The 19,255-nt window shown below is 50.8% G+C and overlaps 6 protein-coding genes across 6 annotated transcripts; 3 read left to right on the top strand and 3 right to left on the bottom strand.

Annotated features, from left to right (window-relative positions):
* Nucleotides 1-765: 765 nt before the first annotated feature.
* Nucleotides 766-1,493, top strand: BU24DRAFT_204411 (uncharacterized protein). Its single transcript, XM_033521861.1, has one exon. It carries the CDS (start codon nucleotides 840-842, stop codon nucleotides 1,209-1,211), a length of 372 nt encoding a protein of 123 aa, XP_033384887.1. The 5' UTR covers nucleotides 766-839; the 3' UTR covers nucleotides 1,212-1,493.
* Nucleotides 1,494-2,450: 957 nt separating this feature from the next.
* On the top strand, nucleotides 2,451-4,062 carry BU24DRAFT_409641 (Zn-dependent exopeptidase; the record flags this gene model as incomplete). The annotated part of the gene is made up of 3 exons (XM_033525934.1): nucleotides 2,451-2,546; nucleotides 2,600-2,923; nucleotides 2,980-4,062. The coding sequence occupies 3 exons, from the start codon at nucleotides 2,451-2,453 to the stop codon at nucleotides 4,060-4,062; spliced, it is 1,503 nt and encodes a 500-aa protein (XP_033384886.1).
* Nucleotides 4,063-4,493: 431 nt separating this feature from the next.
* Nucleotides 4,494-5,897, bottom strand: BU24DRAFT_492614 (uncharacterized protein; the record flags this gene model as incomplete). The annotated part of the gene is made up of 1 exon (XM_033533904.1): nucleotides 4,494-5,897. The coding sequence occupies exon 1, from the start codon at nucleotides 5,853-5,855 to the stop codon at nucleotides 4,494-4,496; it is 1,362 nt and encodes a 453-aa protein (XP_033384885.1). The 5' UTR covers nucleotides 5,856-5,897.
* Nucleotides 5,898-6,560: 663 nt separating this feature from the next.
* Nucleotides 6,561-10,644, bottom strand: BU24DRAFT_370444 (uncharacterized protein). The gene is made up of 7 exons (XM_033524431.1): nucleotides 10,017-10,644; nucleotides 9,734-9,949; nucleotides 9,546-9,599; nucleotides 8,710-9,469; nucleotides 7,569-7,742; nucleotides 7,437-7,514; nucleotides 6,561-7,371 (listed from the first exon to the last, which is right to left on the bottom strand). The coding sequence occupies exons 1-7, from the start codon at nucleotides 10,277-10,279 to the stop codon at nucleotides 6,778-6,780; spliced, it is 2,139 nt and encodes a 712-aa protein (XP_033384884.1). The 5' UTR covers nucleotides 10,280-10,644; the 3' UTR covers nucleotides 6,561-6,777.
* A 428-nt stretch (nucleotides 10,645-11,072) lies between these two features.
* BU24DRAFT_204263 (uncharacterized protein) lies at nucleotides 11,073-12,445 on the bottom strand. The gene is made up of 6 exons (XM_033521858.1): nucleotides 12,282-12,445; nucleotides 12,204-12,211; nucleotides 12,030-12,126; nucleotides 11,892-11,979; nucleotides 11,412-11,839; nucleotides 11,073-11,356 (listed from the first exon to the last, which is right to left on the bottom strand). The coding sequence occupies exons 1-6, from the start codon at nucleotides 12,349-12,351 to the stop codon at nucleotides 11,136-11,138; spliced, it is 912 nt and encodes a 303-aa protein (XP_033384883.1). The 5' UTR covers nucleotides 12,352-12,445; the 3' UTR covers nucleotides 11,073-11,135.
* Nucleotides 12,446-14,267: 1,822 nt separating this feature from the next.
* BU24DRAFT_441626 (MFS monosaccharide transporter-like protein) lies at nucleotides 14,268-18,972 on the top strand (the record flags this gene model as incomplete). The annotated part of the gene is made up of 6 exons (XM_033530457.1): nucleotides 14,268-14,283; nucleotides 16,189-16,678; nucleotides 16,736-16,813; nucleotides 16,867-17,349; nucleotides 17,399-18,111; nucleotides 18,165-18,972. The coding sequence occupies 6 exons, from the start codon at nucleotides 14,268-14,270 to the stop codon at nucleotides 18,536-18,538; spliced, it is 2,154 nt and encodes a 717-aa protein (XP_033384882.1). The 3' UTR covers nucleotides 18,539-18,972.
* Between the last annotated feature and the right edge of the window lie 283 nt (nucleotides 18,973-19,255).

The following is a 19,255-nucleotide window of genomic DNA, read 5'->3' as shown; positions in this document are numbered from 1 at the left end:
CGTTTCAATGCCAATCATCCACATCTACCATTCCCTACTCGCCATCCACCATTCACCGTTCGCCATCCATCACCAATCGACAACCACGCCTCACATTGTAGTCACGAGCGACAGACTCGCCATCAGATATGACACCCTAGATTTGCCCGCGTCTTATTTCATGTTCACTATTTGACCAGTTCCCATAGCACTACTACACCGCCATCTACATTCTCACTTTGCGATGCGGACGCAAATTCCGATTGACGATATCGTCACGCTCGCCACCACCCCACCTCTTATAGCCGCTGCCAACTGCCCGGAAACAATTGATTGAATTCTAGTTACCCGCAGGTTAAACTGCACAATGAATCCGCTGCTCCCTGCAGCATGTGCCAAGCACATATTCCTGTGGCACGTATCCGACGAAGCGGATCCGGAGAGAGACATCGATCCATAGGCTGTCCCCCTCAGAGACTTGAATTGTTTGCTTTTTCCAGTCTTGTGATCTGAGCCATAGTCGATGGATGGCAGAGGATCATCAAATGCATCTGATTACTCGGCAAAGCTTCCGTATGCTTGGGTCTTTCAAGCATCGAGGAAGCGCGGCTCTCGATCCAATCTGTGCCTGGCAGTTCTGTAGAAGCGATAGGGTATTACACGCCTCACTCGTGACAGCGCATACCTACAGCAGCAGTTTGCTTCACGCAGGTCATTCTCGATGCGCTGGCTGTTCCTCGTACAGTGAAAATATCTGCTCTGGTTCATATTGACATAACAGAGATCTTGAAAAATCCGTTCAATACTATGTTCTTCCCACCTGACAGATTCGAGTCCATCCCTTTAGGTGTGCTGCATCAATGACAAGACAAACTTTACATTTCGACGAACATGCAAGAATGAGCTATCCTTTGCCGACTCTGCTTTCTTTTCTCTACGAGAGCTCAGTTCGTTCTTCAAGCGCCATATGTAGAGGCATTTATGCGCTCGGAAATTACGCATCGTCTTATCGTGATTCCAAGAGTGTAGGAGCTCCTATCTCGTTAACCAAATATGATGTGCGACATGCAGCAATACCCTCTTCTAGTACATGGTCCAGCCTCATCATCGCCATCGTTGCTCTGTGTCTAATTACTTGTTTCATACAAACAACACTCATCCATCATCAGAGGCTATCGGCTCGAAAACGCAGATTACATCGAGGTCTTCAAAAGTTTAACATTCTTGCATAACGAGACATATGTGTATACCCACCCCATCGACGCCCTACTCCATCCACGTTTTGCGACGTCCTTTCTGCGCTTCATCTCAGGCCCTCGTATGAAAGTAACTGATATGATCCTTCGATTGCTCTTATCACGCACCCCGTGGGACCATTGCTGTCTTGGGAATGGTGCAGATCGTTTCCGTTACGGGCCGTTACGCCACCCTATTCTGGAGCAAACTTCCCCAAAGCTTCCCTTCGCAACAAGGCTTACCTCAAGCTCGTAGCATCATCAGGTGTCGCGAGATATAAAGTACATGGTGCCCATGTCTTGATCACTCGCTTTATAAATATATAGTCAGTCGTCAGTGGAGTAGACTTCGACGTACTTCAGGCGTTATCTTGTATTCAACCGGCAGTCTCCGTCGTAACACCAAAGCACCACCACAACGTCAATGGCGTCTGGAACAATCAATCCATGAGTCGCACTGCACTGATTACAAAGTCCGTCCAACCTACACCCATGTGCACGGGATCGCATCGCAAGATACTCTTCACTTCGGCGAAAGCGAATGTTTGCCTATTCTATTCTCTACCTACAGTGGGGAGAAATGACTGCGAAATTCCTGTTCCAAAAGGACTCTCTCGCTCCGTGACGTGGTTGGTTCCAACATCATCACAAAACGCACCTTCCCAATCTAGCACCGCTTCATTCCGTTGCCAAGCTCCCCAAACTCACAGTTGACAAGCACAATCAAGCTCTATTGTCTGTAAGCAATATCTTCCTTCTCTCTCTGGCACTGTCGAGCGACGCCATCATCTCTCGACAACGCCACCCCAAGTATGCCCAGCGCTGCTAAGCTCAGGATGCAGTACAATGAGCGGGGCTGGTTGTAATCCAAGATATCCCAAAGAGCAAGGATAAATGACGAACAACCAATGATGCCATTCAATGCCAGAGAAGGCAACAAGGAGCTGGGATCATTATGTTGATGGCGTTCCTGAATACTGGGGATCGACAGCAACTTTTCGGCTTCTGGTCAATGTCATCCCTTGGATACGAGACATTTTTATGAGCTCTGGGCCGCGATGATGATGTTAGCTCATCTCCTCAGCGATAACGCATGTCGGATAGCGGCATTGTATCCAGAGACAAGGTCTGGGGATAAAAGGGCGGGCGCTGGCCGCAATTGAGGTCGTCCCATGCTTCCCTAGTCCCAGCCTCTGCTTCAACATCTCTGAGGAACCACTGTATCTACCTGCCATCATGAGATTCGGAATTGCAATTGGAGCTCTTCTAGCAGCAGCCTCTGCTGCAGAGGTTTCCCCAAGAGGCTATGGGCACAAGCCATTGGTGGACTCCGTATGTGCATCCCTCGACCTGATCGAAAGAGAGTTTCGCTAAATTCAGCACAGAAAAAGCTCCAGAAGAGCATCAAGGAGAAGGCTCTCCTCAAGGGTGCAAAAGCCCTACAGAGCCACGCAGATGCTTTCCCTCCCCGCAACAGGTTGATGGGCGGCGCTGGCCACAACGAGACCGTCAAGTATCTTGTCAAGGAATTGAAGAAACTCGATTACTACAACATCGAGCTTCAACCCTTCTCAGCTTTGGTTCAGCTCAATGGTACGGCCTCACTCACACTTGATGGTGAGGTGGTCGAGCCTGGACAGTTCGATTACTCCCCATCAGGCAACGGTTCTGCCAAACTCATCGTTGTCAACAACCTTGGCTGCGAACCTGTACGTTCGACCCCGTCATTTCTTGTCGGAATGTTTCGATTACTGACCCAACGCAGGCAGACTACCCCGCTGAGTTAACCGGGAACATTGCCCTCATTTCCCGTGGATCTTGCGAGTTCGGATTGAAGTCAGTCTATGCTGGAAACGCCGGTGCCATTGGCGCGATCATCTACGACAACATCCCCGGTGGTCCTATTGAGGGCACACTTGGAACGCCCCCTCGACCAGAGGGTGAATACATCGCAACCATCGGCCTCAGCCTGGACCAGGGCAAAGCACTTGCAGAGAAGATCACTGGCGGCGCAGAAGTATCCGCCACCTTCGACGTCGTCACCGACATCCAAATCCAGACCACCAACAACGTCATTGCGACCTCCAAGAGCGGCTCTCACGACACCGTCCTCGTCGTCGGAGCCCACACTGACTCCGTCCGCGCCGGCCCCGGCATCAACGACGACGGCTCAGGAACCATCGGCATCCTCGAGGTCGCCAAGCAGCTCTCCAAGTACAAGGTCAACAACGCCGTGCGCTTCGGCTTCTGGAGCGGCGAGGAGGAAGGTCTCCTCGGCTCAACCCACTACGTCGAGCACGCCTCCCCGAAGGAACTCTCCAGCATCCGCGCCTACCTCAACTTCGACATGATCGCCTCCCCCAACTACGTCCACGCCCTCTACGACGGTGACGGCAGCGCCTTCAACCTGACCGGCCCCGCGGGCTCCGCCGAGATCGAGAAGTTCTTCGAGGAGTGGTTCGCCAGCGTGGGACAGAACACCACGGCGACCGAGTTCAACGGCCGCTCCGACTACGCCGCCTTCATCGACGCCGGCATCCCCGCCGGCGGCACCTTCACCGGCGCCGAGGAGATCAAGACGGAGGAGGAGGCCGAGCTGTTCGGCGGCGTCGCGGGTGAGCCCCTCGACAAGTACTACCACGACGCTGGCGACGACGTCAACAACCTCGCCCTCGACGCCTTCGTCCTCCACACCCAGGCCATCGCCGCCTCCGTAGCAAAGTACGCCACCTCGTTCGACAGCCTCCCGCCCAAGGCGAACGTGACCCGCAGGTCCGTCCCCGCTGCGAAGAGGGAGGTCAAGAGGCACAGCCACGGCAGCAGCTCGTGCAAGAAGATCTACGAGTAGACAGCTGTATCAATTCGTAGGGGGAAATAGTAATGTTTCAAAAGGAGTGTGTATAAAGCGTATGGTATGCTGCTAGCTAACTCTGAAAAATGAATGGATGAATTGATGATAATGTCAAAAAGACAACAAATCCCGCAGCCTCCTTGCTCCGTGATACCGTGACTGTTGTAGATGCCACTTTCTAGTCCATGTATACGCTGAAGGAAATCCAAACCGACGATACCTGACAGCATAGAGGAACCGTCATTTCGTGAGCGCGCATTGCATTGAGAATTACCCAAAGAGCAGCGACACAAAACGTCGATCAAAAGAAGTGATGGAAACAAATTGACCCTCCATAACTAAGATCTCAAGAGACAGGAATTTGCTCCGATCCCCACAATACTGCCCCGCTCATGGCGCAAGAGGTAGTACATAAAAGAGGAAATCAATCACAAAGGGACCTCCGACATGACGACATCGCCATCAGTATCGTTGCCATCACTACCACTATCGCCATCAGTATCGCTGCCATCACTGCCACTATCGCCATCAACCTCGTACTCGAAGATCGGCTTCAGGCCATTAGGACAGTTACCAACCTCGTCCTCCCACCGGACATGTTTCTTGTCCTTCTCCGGTGTCGGGAAGCAGGAAGACTTCAGGGACGAACGTACGGGCGCTGGCTCGTCTATCTTCGATTTCTCTCGCTGCGTGAGATCTGGATCCAAATTGGCGAATTTGAAGCTCTTTATCTGTTCGTGGAGTCGTGCCGCCGTTTCTGCTGCGAATTCTGCGGCCGCTTCAACGTCACGAGGGATAGGGTGTTTCCTCGTCCTCTTTTTCGGTTCATTGGAACTTTCAGCGCGCCTAAGAGCTTCGAGAGCCTCGAGAGCCTTGAGAGCTGCTTCATTGGGGTCTTGGCTCGGCATCTTTTGGGCGTTCCAGATTTGGCTTTTCCTGCGCTCGAGGGCCTCGACGTGTGCTTTCGAGCCTCCGGCCTGGAAATCCCATTCTTGATAGATGCCTTCTTTCCTCCGGGCCAGTTCCTCGCCGTTTCTTTTGCCCCTCTCGCTCATGATTTCGGCGAACCTTCGGTCCATTTGGATCTGGTAGGCCTCTTCGGTCTCGATGGCCTCCATCCGTTTGGTGGTGACTAATGCTCTCCATTTCATGTCCGTCAGGTCGCGATAGAAACGCAGCCCGTCTGGTCGTAATCTCACCGTCAAATGGTTCCAGCCGAATTCCACGACGTGGGAATAGACGGTGCTCTCGCTAGAGGTCCCGTAACTGGATGGGAGACATGCGATACAATGGTTGAGAATTATAATGTCTGCTGGATTGAGAATGATGTCGCTCTTGATGTACCTGAGCGATAGATTCGGGTGATCCTCTCGCATCTTAGGCAGAATCCTCGAGATGTGGGATATCATTGAAGAAGGGCTCATGCCTACTGTGGCGGGCGCGAGCTGATAAACAGGTACTGGTTCGAGATTCCTGACAGCAGTGATCCCAGTCGCGGTCTGATTCCAGAATAGCACAGGAGCTTTGTTGGGCTGATTCGCCGTACTTGATGACGATGGCCCTTGTTCGACCATCCTCGAACTCGAGGCATGATATGGATTCAGAGGGCAACCAGCTCGGAAGCCGTCGACAGGTCCGGCACTTCCATTTTGAGAACCAAAGGCGATCTGAGCTGTCCTCTTCATCACCTCACTCCGCCTCACTGCATACTCATCCACCTTTTCCTCCAAGAGGTCCAAGAGCTTCGAAAATTCGCCCGACGACATCGTTGCCAGAATTGGCTGCGACATAGGATCTACACGCCCCTCAATCAGCTGGACCACACGTTGCGGGGAAAGATACCAGGGGAAATCCTCCAGATTCTTGAAAGTTTGACAGATTAATTTGAACATTTTCATAACACTAATAGATGATCACGGCTCAAACCCCTCCATCGGGTCGGTGAATATAAGCAGCAGAGGACGACCCCTGGTCACGTGGAAACAGGGCTCGCGATCCTTTCTCTCGCTGCAAGGTACACGGCACTTACTCTCCATGATTCGAGTTCAGGGTTGCGGATTGTTCTCCGTCGAGCGAGATTCGAGTCCCAACGTTTCTCGAATTCCGAAGGGTTTCCGTGGTTGTGGGCGGCGGCGAGGGCGTGTGTAGTCTGGTAGCGAGACGTAGTATCAGGTACGAGCGAATGGATTAGATATGCGTAACAGTATATTGGTATTGGTAACGATAGTAAATATCCCAACGATGGGGCGGGGGATGGAAATGATACGGAGATTGGTCGAGAGGCGAGCGTCTGTCTGGTATGGGTCGAACTCCATTGTCATGGGGAGTATCTTGCCCTCTTTCTCTTTCACGCTGTTCAAAAAATAACATTGTAGCTTCCCTGGAGTTGGTTCGGTAGAAAGAACGGGTCGCGTATACTTGACTGGTAAAGTGTCTGTGAGGTTAGGAACATCTATTCTTGGAGATTCCTATTTCTGTAGTTTCAATCGACTTAGCCAAGTTGAATGAAGCGTACTGGTGGTTCATTGATGTAGTAATTCATTTCCGCTATCTTCAATACTATGTCGGACGTTACACTGATCATCATACGAGTACTCGAAGCGGCCAAGTATGTCGAGCCCAACTGTGTCGATAGTGATCTCCAAGTCAATTGTGTGCACCTTCTGGTCCGAAGTGACTTCCCATTCGGCCTGTTCCATTTGCCATCCCCAACTATTTCTCGAATCTCATCGTATTCTTCAAACTGCCAATACCTTCCACCTCAATCTCGACCACATCGCCATCCTTCACGAACCCCTTCGGATCCATGAACAGCCCCACACCGCTCGGCGTCCCCGTCATAATGACCGTACCAGCCCTCAACGTCGTTCCCCTGGAAAGATGCTCTACAATCTGGCGAATGCTATAGATCATATCATCCGTACCAGTCTGCTGCCTCACCTCCCCATTGACCTTAGTAGTGTACTTCAGCTTCTGAGGATCCGGAATGACAGACGTAGACACGATGGCGGGCCCAATGGGCGCGAACTTGTCGAACGACTTGGCGTACCCGAACTGGCCTCCGGAGACGGAGGCGGGGAGCTGGAAGTTGCGCGCCGAGACGTCGTTGCCGACGGTGTAGCCTAGGATGTAGTCGTATGCGTCCGCCGCGGTCACGTTCTTTGCGTCTTTGCCGATGACGACGGTCAGCTCGCCTTCGTAGTCCAGCATCGATTGGCAGTCTGGGTGGATGGGGATGTCGTCGAGGGGTCCGGCGAGGGCGTCCGGGGGCTTGGTGAAGACGGTGGGGAATTTGGGGATCTCGAGCTGGAGGGAGGGTTTGGTTAATCAGATGTAAACTGGCATTGGTGGATTTCGTGTGAGTTATTTACATTTGCTTCTTCTGCGTGGTGGCGGTAGTTTAGGCCAATGCACATGACGATGTTGGTTCGAGGAAGCGGAGCAAGAAGCTGTACAAACACCATCAACAAAAGCTTCATCTACACCTCTGGCTTGATCTTCACCTTGGAAACCGTAGCTTCAGCGCCAGTCTTCTTAAACCCACTCTGCACATCCCCCTCCAGCACCTCCACCTTCGAACCCTGAATCTCAAGCGTAGGCGTATGCTTCGTCAAATTCCCATACCTCACCTGGCCATCCTCAGCCTGGAACCGAATCAGCCGTTCGAAAGTCGACATCTTGTTTGCAAAAGCACGCGTATGAAGGCCGGCTAGTCACAGAGGGGCCTGGCAGGTAGTAATATGCAGACGACAACAAGTCAAAGAGGAGCTCCGCCGCACGAAGCTCCTCAGCGCTAATGTGGAAATAGACATGCCGTGCGTGGGCGCGCGCGTCACACACCTATTCTTTGCGTGCGTTTTACGGCTTTGGAGGGGGGAAATGCCCCACGTTGCGTAGTGGGTTGTTAAGTGGTAAATACCTAGGCAACTAGAGGTGGGGTCAGAGGCGATCCCGCCGGCAGCTGTGTGCGGTCCAGTAGTGTAGTTTTCTTATGAGTAGGTTTTCGGAATGGGCGGAATGGAATTGTGTGATTTGCGTGTGGCTTCGGAACGAGAAGTTTACGGTTATGACAACAAGTATGAGGCATACCGTAGTGTGGGCCAAATAATAATGTCTCCTTGATAGCAAAGACAGGTCCATGGTCACTGTATTTTGATAACCATATTGAACACATTTGCTTGACTATAATCAAAGTAATTTTCAAGTGGCCGCATTATTGAAGTGAAGATGATATATTGAATTGACGGTGATATCCGGGGGGACCTGCAACCTGCAATTAATTTCCGAAATGTAATCATGATGCATATCCTGTAGGCGGATTATGACCCAGCGATATTCTGGAATGAAACAAGGGTTGTTACCGTTGCTCTACTGTGTTTGTACTTTGAAAGTGCTCGGACAATTAGGTCATGGACGATTGTGGGGTCAATTTAGATTGTGAAGAACGTAGATTGTTCGATCTGCTCAGACTTCACATATCGAAATTGAAGATGCACAAACTTGAAGTAATGAGTCACAAGATGATCGAGCAGTCATATGAAAAAGGTATCATTGTGATTCTATCCAACCATCCAGATGCTCAATATCCAGGATCCTGCCCCGTCCTGTAGAAAAAGAATGAGATCATCAACCAGTCATGGCAACATCTCCATTCTCCTGGACCTCGCCGTTCTGTGCTTCAGCGGCCGGGTTGAGCTGGCTCAAGCAGCCGGGACAGTTATGGAGCACCATGTGGCAGAACATGTCGCAGTCGACGCAGAAGTGGCTTTCGCAGACCATGCATTCGTACCGCGAGCTCTCGCTGGCTTTTTGCTCTATTGATTCGTCTTCTTCCGGTTGGACCTGGGTGATGGCGCCGTCGGTGTGCGAATGAGGGTCGTGGTTGTGGGCGTCTGGTTCGCCGTTGGCGTCTTCGGTTGGGGGCTCTGGGAACTCGCAGAGACAGGCGGTGCATTCCAGGCTTTCTTTCTCGCGCGCTCTTTTCCAGCTGACTTCGCGCCAGTTGCGGAGGGGGAAGAGATGGTGGTAGCTTCGCGCAAGATGCGTCGATAGGAGAAGTGTAAGGGAACAACTGGGACATGTGGTTGGTAGACTACACACTTTGGCGCTGCATCTCGAACATGTATAGCCCCCCGTTGTAAGATTCCCGTGGCATGCGCACATTGTAGGAGTGTCTTCTACCACTCGGGAGGGAAATCCCATCATCATGAGCGCTGCGGATGATGCAGATTGTGCGGCATCTGCAGAGTTCGGATTCCGCACCACAGGAGGGGTTGTGGTTGCTAACAGGAGCTCGCGAAGCAGCTCCTGGTCTGTTGCAATGGTGTACTCGCTCTCATCACCGGCATTCGTACGGGCGACTATCTCCTGACAGATCTTGAGCCGCGCGCCCATCCCGATTATGCTGACACGTACGCGATCCCGGACGCATGACTTGATCGTCTTATGGATGTCGCCAGGGTCCAGCGAAAGCAACGAACCGAAGACTATGATAACCTCTCTTGTTCCATGGCTGGGTGTGTGGTATAGCGTAGCTCGTGCGAGTTCCAGGGCGTTCTGCAAGCTCGGCGAACCCTTGGGCTCCTTGGGTATTTCGTTGCTATTCTTGGGGAAACGGATGGCCTGTATCGCAGCGATATGGTCTGCTGGATTCCCAGAGAGCTCCGACACGCGAATGCTGAGGCCATCGTGCATGCCCAGGACGCTCATCTGCGAAATGGGATTCTGCTCAAAAAACTCCCGAACATAGTCTTGTGTGAATTTTATCATTGTGATGTATCGATTCGGCCGCATATCCTTCTCTGCCATAGCCTCGGAGAGATCCAGTACGAGGACGACATGTCGAATGATACCACGCTGGAAAGGTTTTGTATCTTTGCGTAATCTGTACAACCTTAGCTCTCTATCTTTCACCCGTATCGCATCTCTCGAGCTTGCGAATTCTGCCCTACCTTTTCCTCTTCCTTTCCTCCTCTCGCTCCTGTATGCTTTGTTGTATAGTCCCATCTTCGGCTTCCTCTACCGGAGCCTCGTACTCAGGACTACTTTCCTTTCTCGAAGACTCCCAAGCATTTCGTTTTCGTGCTGGCGCGGGCGCCTTGCCGTTCTTCTTCTTCGTCCTGGGCTCTTGTGTGCGAGGAGCTGGATCTCCCTTGCCGCCTAGGTACTCGTCGTCTGAAGCATCTTCCTCGTAGTCGTAGTCGGAATCGGCCATGCCCGTGGCTTACGGGGGCGTAGCAAGTTTGCGGTCCTGTGCCCTCGGGACCTCGCGACGATAAGCGACCGGACGATACACGTAGCGTGGAATGAAACAAATTGCGGAAACGCGGCGATCCTGGGTGCACAACTGCTGCTGGTGGTGGCGCGATATTATGTTGAGGTGGGCGAGGGAGGAAATATGTCTAGTAGGGTTGTTTGCGGGCTCGAAAGCGCGGTGCAGATGGCGGCGCGACCTTTCACGTTTGGATTAATGGGAGAAGGAGACAACGAGCAGGAAGCGAAAGGACGCAGTATGTGCATGCCTTTCCTTTCATCATCCAGCGTCGTCGCAATTGTTAGTGCTGGTATTTGATAATGACATAGTCCAAAGGTATGAGGTTGAGGCGCGGAGACCGACTAAATCGAGCGAGACGGGTGTGCACGTGATCGGATTGGTAGTTGATCTTTATGCGTTGATTATACATCGAATAGAACATGTGATAGATGTACAATGTATTTCTTTTCGGAAATCCCATCTTTATGTACAGACAATTCGCTTCCAGTGCCAGACTGTCGATCGTTCTTGCAAAGTTTCCCGAGCAAATAACTTAGTCTATTTCTACAGCATCACTTCAACATGCAGACAGTCTAGCTCTGCTGCATGTATTTGCAAATCACCGGTCAACTGTTTTGAAGTTATACAGACATTTTTATGTATATATGTGCGTGATAAAGTATATATGTGATAGCATACCGCTCATCCAAAATAGAAAGCTCAAACATGGTATACGCTATGCTAGCAAATAGCAAAGATTCATGAAACATTACAACTAGACCTCTCACCCCATTACATTACTCGCCCATTTTTTGTTTTACTGGTACGATCCCGAACCAGACATACCTGGCATTGGCCAGTCATCTTCGGTGATGCTTGACCAGAAGAGCCAGATGGTCACTACAGCAAGTAGTGTGAAAAGAGTCTCGAAGAGTCCTCCGTTGATCTTTCCATTTGAGCCATTGCATATGTGCACGCTGATGACATATTGGAAGATTTGGCCTATCGCAAAGAGTAGAGCGGCGGCGGCAAGGTACACTGACATTGAGGTTAGCATCTTATTCTTGATAAGATTGATAGAAGTATGACATACTCATAGGTTTCCTCTCTCCCAAGATTCGAAGGACTAGGAAGGCTTCCAAAAGGAAGAACACGACGAGGAAGACGAGGGGCGCAAGCTGATAGAGGGTGTAAAGCGCATAAGCTTGGTTCGATCCAGTCAGAGTGTCGTCCCAATATCCAGTCCAGCTGAAGCCGGTGTCCAGGGCAATGTATCCTGTCCCAACGAAGAGGATGGCGGCAGAGACGAGAATGAGGCCGAGAGAGACGGGGGTTCCGTCATCCAGCAATTGGTAGCCGACTATGCCATTGAGCATTAGAATCCAGAGGGTTGCGACAATTGCGGCAATGTGAATGGCGCTGAACGCCTTCCTCACACTCCCGTTCAATGGGAAACCTCCAACGGTGAAGATCTCGCAGATTTCGATGATGATAAACCCGATGAGGAACAATTGGATCTCCCTGTGTGCCGAATTAGCCTTGGTCCCCACGACTTCGATGAGCCGATCCGTACCTGCGTCCCACGGCAGCCTTTTTACGCTCCGATCGCCATAGCAGCAACCCTGATATGACGATGGCAATGCCACAGAGGATGATAGACCCTAAGATTGGTTAGCGCCAACCCAAGACTCCCATGAAGAAGAATGCGAACCCAAATTTGCGAGGTTTTTATCTCCACTCAATGATATGCCCGTCAAGTCGCATCCACCCCATCCGTTTCCACCGCGTGTAGGAGATTGGCTGAAAAGCTATGCGACGTGTATCGTTAGTATGTTGGGACGATGATGGTACTATGAGGTAATAGGGGAGGAGGGTCGCGACATACGTTACACACTGTGAGGTGGTTAGTAGAGAACATTAACGATCAAAAGATAGTATCTCGTCAGAGAGCGAAAGGACTTACCTGGTAATGTGGAATGCTGACTTCCGGTGTCGCGACAGAAGTCGTGGAATTTTCCATACTGGTTCGGCATGGCGACGACTCGGGCTCAGGAGACACACCCGTTGCTGTGGGCGCGTAACCTCGTGAGGTCGTGAACGAAAGGCAGCGATACGGGGTAATTGAATGCGATGCGATGATGAAGGCGTATCGAATGCGACGTGTGAACGAAGGCGGTTTGTTCAGTGGGGTTGCTGAAAAGTCGAGAAAGGAAAAGGGAAGATGGGATGTGTGGAGCAGGAGTGGACGAGAGAGGCGCGATTGATTGATGATGTGTACCAAGGAGGCTGGTTTAGAAACGGAAACGGAAACGGGAAACCTGTTGGTTCGACTTGGTTGCTACGCACCAGCACACAGACACAACCCAGACAAGCAACAGGGGGACCCCAAGCCTCGCCTAGTAAACTACTCGTAACAGGATTGGTGTTGGTCAACTAACGATTGCGCACAGCAGCAGGAGAGATCAGAGATGATGGGCAATGGTCGAGCTAATTATGTGGCGCACTGCAGGCCAAAGGCGAGGGCGAATGTGAGTGCGATTAGGATATGATACTTGTACTCGTACTTGTACTCATTGCGACGTGGACGCGAAGAACGAGACTTGTGTTGCCGTGTCGCGCCAGGAGAGGAGAGTAGGGAGTGTGTGTGAAGGGTTTGAATTGTTACAAGTAATTATTCACGAGACACTGTATAACAGTATAAGAGAGGAGAGTACAGCGGAGTAGAGTGTGAAAGAAGGACCTTGGCCGCTTGCTCGATGCGTCTTCACTTCAGGTGATTAGCGGGCCTTTATTCACAAGTCCTGCTTCAACAAGACTGACTGTCTGGAACTAATAGTCACCGTACACAGACTCACAGCCCAGTCCTGTACGACGGACACCCAACGACGGCTTCTGCTTTGCAACTGGGCTCTGAAGGGCGACAAAAAACCTTGCTTTTCTCTTTACAACATCCCGGCACATCACCCATCTCGCGCTTCTTCCATCCCCGAAGCAGAATCAAGCAAATGAGGGCTCTTACCCAATCACATCGTCTATGCAAACATGAAACGTCTTGGGGGGCCGGGGGCAACATCTCCTATATTTGGCAAGTCGGTGCTATTATATCAAGATACTGTGTAGGTAAAAGTAGGGCCATGCTGCATGCACATGACAGTCAGACCGACAAGCAGACAGGACAGTCTACTAATCCACTCCACTGCACTCCACGGGCCTTTGCACACTGCATTCTACCGCTCCACTCCGCTCCGCCTTGAAGAGATCTTGCATTCCTTCCTGCACGCCATTATTACTTGGAGCTACTGCGCGCCGCCCGGCAAGGCGAGGCTTGGGTAAGGCACTGTTCACAACAGGAGGGGGTGAGGTGTTGATGACAGGCACGCATTATGATGGTCCATACCACATATGCGCAATATTGATAGTGTGGGTTACAGTGCCTTATGGAGCAAATATCCCTCTAACATTGCCACAACATGTACGGCGTAGATACTACATGTTGCACGCTGTGGAATCTCAAGTCAATTCCTGTCAGTCGTGTACGAGGTCACTGCAGACTGTTGCAGATTGATGCCTTGCCAGCAGCATCCACCCACTGGTTATTTGCCTTTTTCTCGTACTTGTACTGTATAAAGTGATGTGAGCACATCTACCGAGGTGTGCTGCAGAAACGAGAGGGTTTCCTTGTAGAATTTGGCTTACCGAGTTTGAAGTCGTAGAAGACGAGGAGGATCCCCGGCACAGTATTTGGGGGCTGTCATGCCGAGATGCCAGCTTCGTGAGACTTGAAGCAACGCAAGCAATCAAGGAGACAGTGTCGGAGATAGTCAATTATGTGCAATTGATGCTTCTGTTCTATGAAGTGCATTCACTGTAATTAATCAATGGCATGTTCGATTCTTGTTGGGGCAAAATAATACAATGATGAGGCCGTATAATGAAATATAATGCATCCATGCAGTGCCTAAGTTGTGCTTAAGTCAAATCACCAATCCTTGTTCAGTTATCAATGGCATGACTCTAGCGAGATGAGCATCTTCGAGGTCAATGCAAAGAATCAGTGCACTCTGTACGAATCAGGCCGTCGATCATACCAAATGTGCAATCACGATTCACGACTACAATTACTGCAGTTGAGTCTCAACTTGTACAATCACACCCACAAAGTTCCTATTCACGCTTGTACTTGTAGGCATCTGCTATGCTCCAACATCTACACAACGCCCACCCTCGGTCTTGCAATGAGTGACTGCATCTCGGAGTTGGGAGAGAGAGGTTTCAAGGCCGAACCTACACAGTAAGAGCTCCTCGGGTAACTACAGGTCTCTGTGATGTGGTTTGCTTTACCGACTGAAGATATTTGTACTCGTAGATGCTTCCTATCTACGGAGTATGATGCGAGTATCTACTGTGTACGCCGTACTTTAGTATGTATCGTTTACCACGGCGGGTATTCCATACCAAAGTTCCAACGCATGCGACGTCCACGTGAGAACCTATCGTGACCACCGCAAACTGGCAAGGGGGAAGCACGCACACACGCCGTGACGCCCATGTTCAACATTTGTTGTCTCTAAACCCTTCTCGTCCTCAAAACCGTACTACTGTCTGCCTAGTGACGTCGTTGGGCAGATAGCACACACCCATACCTCATCAGGGCGCCGCTCGTCCCGCTTCAAACTGTCCACCGCAATCGTGAGATTCTCGTAGACCATTACTGTGTAGTTATTACTGTGTAGTTCACCACCTATCAACTCATAGGTAATTGCTGGAGTTGTGGGGATCGATGGGTGCAGACTCCATACTATCCCCAGCACCCCACCTGCTTCGAAACTTCGAACAATGTTGATTCATCAAGCTTATGACACTATCAAGGTCAGTAGTCAGAGGTCATAGGAGTAGATACGGGTTTCACATGGGAGGCGCAAATGATAGACATCCTCCGAAGGCAGACAGATACACATTTCATCATGAACCGGTGCTGCTCTGTCATGTTCGCGGGTTACACATGCTTCTGCAATCTATCCTATCAACCTCGTCTCAGAGCCCACCGCCCTCCATCCGTCGCCCCTGTGTAGAATAGGCTGACCTGCCACTGCCGGGCTATGTTGCAGGCCATTCCATTTCATCCTGCGGTGGAAGCGTAGTTGTGGAGTGGGTTGGTACGATGTGGGCTACAGGTACGATCAGCGTCAAAGAATTAACAAGTATTCCGCCTGCTGTACGCGCGGAGTACTTATGAGAGGTTATACTATTCCATTACGGTCAATGTCGTACGCACAAGAGATCTGTAGCAATTTATTAGGTAGTGGGGGGAAAGATCGAAAGCAGAGTGACGATCAACGTGCATTCATTCATGGCCGCAACCGCAACTGCGACGTTCACGCTTCCTCTTTGTAGGCTACGAGTATTAACAAATCTCTCTTATCGACCCTTTCCCCCAATAATAATCGCTCAATCAATTGGTAGCACGAGTACGGAGTAGTGCGAGGATATCTTTATCTACACGCACAAACTACTGTCCAAAGTATGATGTACCTACAGTACGTACTGGCTGATACACCGCTCGGGCCGATGTCATAGCGAGGATAATGGGAAGAGAGGGTCTTCTTGGCAGGAAGCTGACCAGACGGTGCCAGGGAAGAGGAGCAACATCAACGATCACCTTTCCTGGTCTTGTTCTTATCCTCTTTCTGTGCCCGTCCCAACTTGTCTAGGTATATGCATGCTTAGCTACTCGTACCTAGTTTCCTACTTCAATGTGACTTTACCGCTGCTTCCACAACTCCTCCACCAATCCTGAATACGATACTGGCCCGGTGACGTGCCGCCGTGCTGCTGCTGCATCTTCTTTAGAGTCAGGGCTGCTCTCCAAGGCCCGACTACTTTCAATATTCCTTCCTATCCGAATTCTAGGAGGCCGGCCAATATTCCCCTCCACACCTTATCCTCTTCGTCCTCACGAACACGAGACGCCGACTCGGCCTATCTCCTCGACGACCAAGACAAGCTCAGCGAACGGTCCTCGTTCGACACCCCATCCACCGACTCCGACCTCTCCGTCTGGAGTGATACAGGCGACCTCGTCGACCAACTAGCCGACCGAGAGGATCCTCTTCGAATTCGCCTACGAGAGTCACTCGACGGAGCTGCTCATCCTCCCAAGCATCGCCGCCAGCAGAAACGAGCTCGTTTCCAGTCGCAGGACGATATCAGGGAAAAGCCAGGTGGTATCCGTAAGGAGGATATCGAGATACCCGACCCTGGGCCACGTTCCATTTCGAAAGCAGAGAGGATACTTGCAACCATCATGGCACCCGGAGATGGACCGTCCCGTATCCACGGGCTGCACGGGAAGAAGCTGCTGTGAGTTTGGTATAAGCCCGCGATGATGGGGCGTACAGACTGACCCAATGCGACCAGCTATTTCACAAGTGTTTTTGTCTCATTAGGTGTATTTCTATTTGGATATGATCAAGGTGTAATGTCTGGTATTATCACGTACGCCTTTCCAACCCCTCTCACAGTCGATCGCGCCTAATCCTGTCCCATAGTGGAAACCATTTTAAAAACTATTTCAACCAGCCCACAAGCGCCGAATTGGGTACCATGGTGGCCATATTAGAAGTCGGCGCCTTTATATCTTCTTTGCTGGTGGGTAAGATTGGTGACATCCTCGGCCGACGTAGAACGATTTTGTACGGATCCCTTGTCTTCATCGTCGGCGGAGCTTTGCAAACCTTCGCAAATGGCATGCCAATGATGCTTCTTGGAAGAATCATTGCTGGTTTTGGAGTTGGTACCCTCTCCACCATCGTCCCGGTATACCAGTCCGAGATCTCGCCTCCTCACAATCGTGGAAAACTTGCTTGTATCGAATTTACCGGCAATATTACCGGTTACGCCGCGAGTGTCTGGGTGGACTACTTCTGCAGCTTCATTCAAAATAATTGGTCGTGGAGAATACCCCTCTTGATGCAATGCGTCATGGGCGCACTTCTTGCGGCTGGTAGCTTGCTCATTTGCGAGTCCCCAAGGTTGTATTCGGAATTCCTTGCACCATGTCACAAACTAACACTGCACCAGGTGGCTCTTGGACAATGATCACGACGAGGAAGGCATCGTGGTTATTGCTAACCTCTACGGAAAGGGCGATATCCACAATCCCAAGGCTCGAGACGAATATCGCGAAATCAAGATGAACGTGTTGCTTGGCCGACAGGAGGGTGAACGCTCGTATTCTGACATGTTTAAGCGTTACTCCAAGCGCGTCTTCATCGCCATGTCTGCTCAGGCGCTCGCCCAATTGAACGGTATCAATGTTATTTCCTACTATGCACCTTTGGTCTTCGAGGAGGCCGGCTGGTACGGACGACAAGCTATTTTGATGACCGGTATCAACGCCATTACCTATCTGCTCTCTACGATTCCACCCTGGTATGTTGTCGATACCTTAGGACGCCGAGTGATCCTGCTATCTGGAGCCGTGGCTATGACGTTGTCGCTCTCTGCTATCTCGTACTTCATCTATTTGCAGGCAAGCTGGACACCAAACTTGGTCGTTCTATTCGTAATGATATACAACGCCGCCTTCGGTGCTTCTTGGGGACCTATTCCATGGCTGTACCCACCCGAGATTCTGCCCCTCAGCATTCGCGCCAAAGGAGCAAGTTTGAGTACTGCAACGAACTGGGCATTCAACTGGCTCGTTGGAGAGATGACGCCCATCCTACAAGAGCACATTCAATGGCGTTTGTACCTGATTCACGCATTCTTCTGCGCTATTAGTTTTGTTATTGGTAAGTTGCTTGTGCTTCGCGCAACGCTGAAGAAACAATACTGACCGTAACAGTCTGGTTCATCTACCCAGAGACTGCCAATGTCCGTCTGGAGGACATGAACTCTTTGTTCGGAGATGCTACGTCTGTCATGCCCACCCCACAGACTTTGGCCGAAGCAGAGTCACTATTCAGTGGTGGCAATCGTTCCCCCGTGCCCTCGCTCGATATTCGATCTGGTCGTGCCGGACCCGAAAGTGCCATCCCTGGCCTCGACATTGAGCCTCCGGATGTCGAAGCTGGCAGCTCTTTACCCAAGGCCGAGGGCGAAAGCAGCGAGGGTCTTGGTGGCTGGATTTCGAACATTGTGAAGAAGAACAAGGGAAAGAAGGATGGCGACAGTTCAGGCGGCAAATACAAGCGTGTGGGACAGGACGATGATGAGTGAAAAGCCATGCATGCGCGCATATACTAATGATTTCGCATTTTGGCCGCGACGTGCCACGATATCCTTTTTCCTAGCCACAGTTTCGTCATATAGAAGGCTCACATTTGTGAATGATTACAGGGGCGGTTTGTGCCTACAATATACAAAGGGCTGGCATGCCAGGCTAGCTTCCAACTATTATTTTATGCCTATGAAGGTATAATCGCGAGAGATTAAGACTGTTATTATAGGTAGCTACAGTATACACTTGAATAGCTACTTCAGATATGGAAGATACATGAAGCTAGCAGGTGGCCCGGCCTGATGTGCTAACCCTCAGCAACTGACTGATAGTTGCACGTGTAAGTATGGCAGCATCGTTATAACTTATGAGCATGTCTTTATTCAACATTGTAACGCACAGAAGAGTAGAAGTGAAACAAAAGACAAATCTGCAGTTACCAACTTACCCCATCATCCCTTTGGTAGAAAATGTGAATGTGCCTTGCCTCGGTCGCCCCCTTCAAAGTTCAGCTCGCAGCCTCGTAAGCGGCTGTCGGTCGTAGATGCCAGTTGTCTGTCCCAAACTCCCGTCCCACTCTGGCATAGCGTCCCGCCCTCACCCTTACTTCTATTTTGGTCCCTCGAAAGACCTCCTGTCCCGCCGCACTGCTTCTTCTGCGCAATAAATCTTTTTGATTGAGCTGTTCATTCAAGTCTTCAATGACTGGCACTTCT

The sequence above is a fragment of the Aaosphaeria arxii genome, assembly GCF_010015735.1.
Source record: "Aaosphaeria arxii CBS 175.79 unplaced genomic scaffold BU24scaffold_4, whole genome shotgun sequence".
Lineage (NCBI taxonomy): Eukaryota > Fungi > Ascomycota > Dothideomycetes > Pleosporales > Aaosphaeria > Aaosphaeria arxii.
The sequence above is the reverse complement of the archived record's forward strand: the minus strand, read 5'-3'. Positions and strand labels throughout refer to the sequence as shown.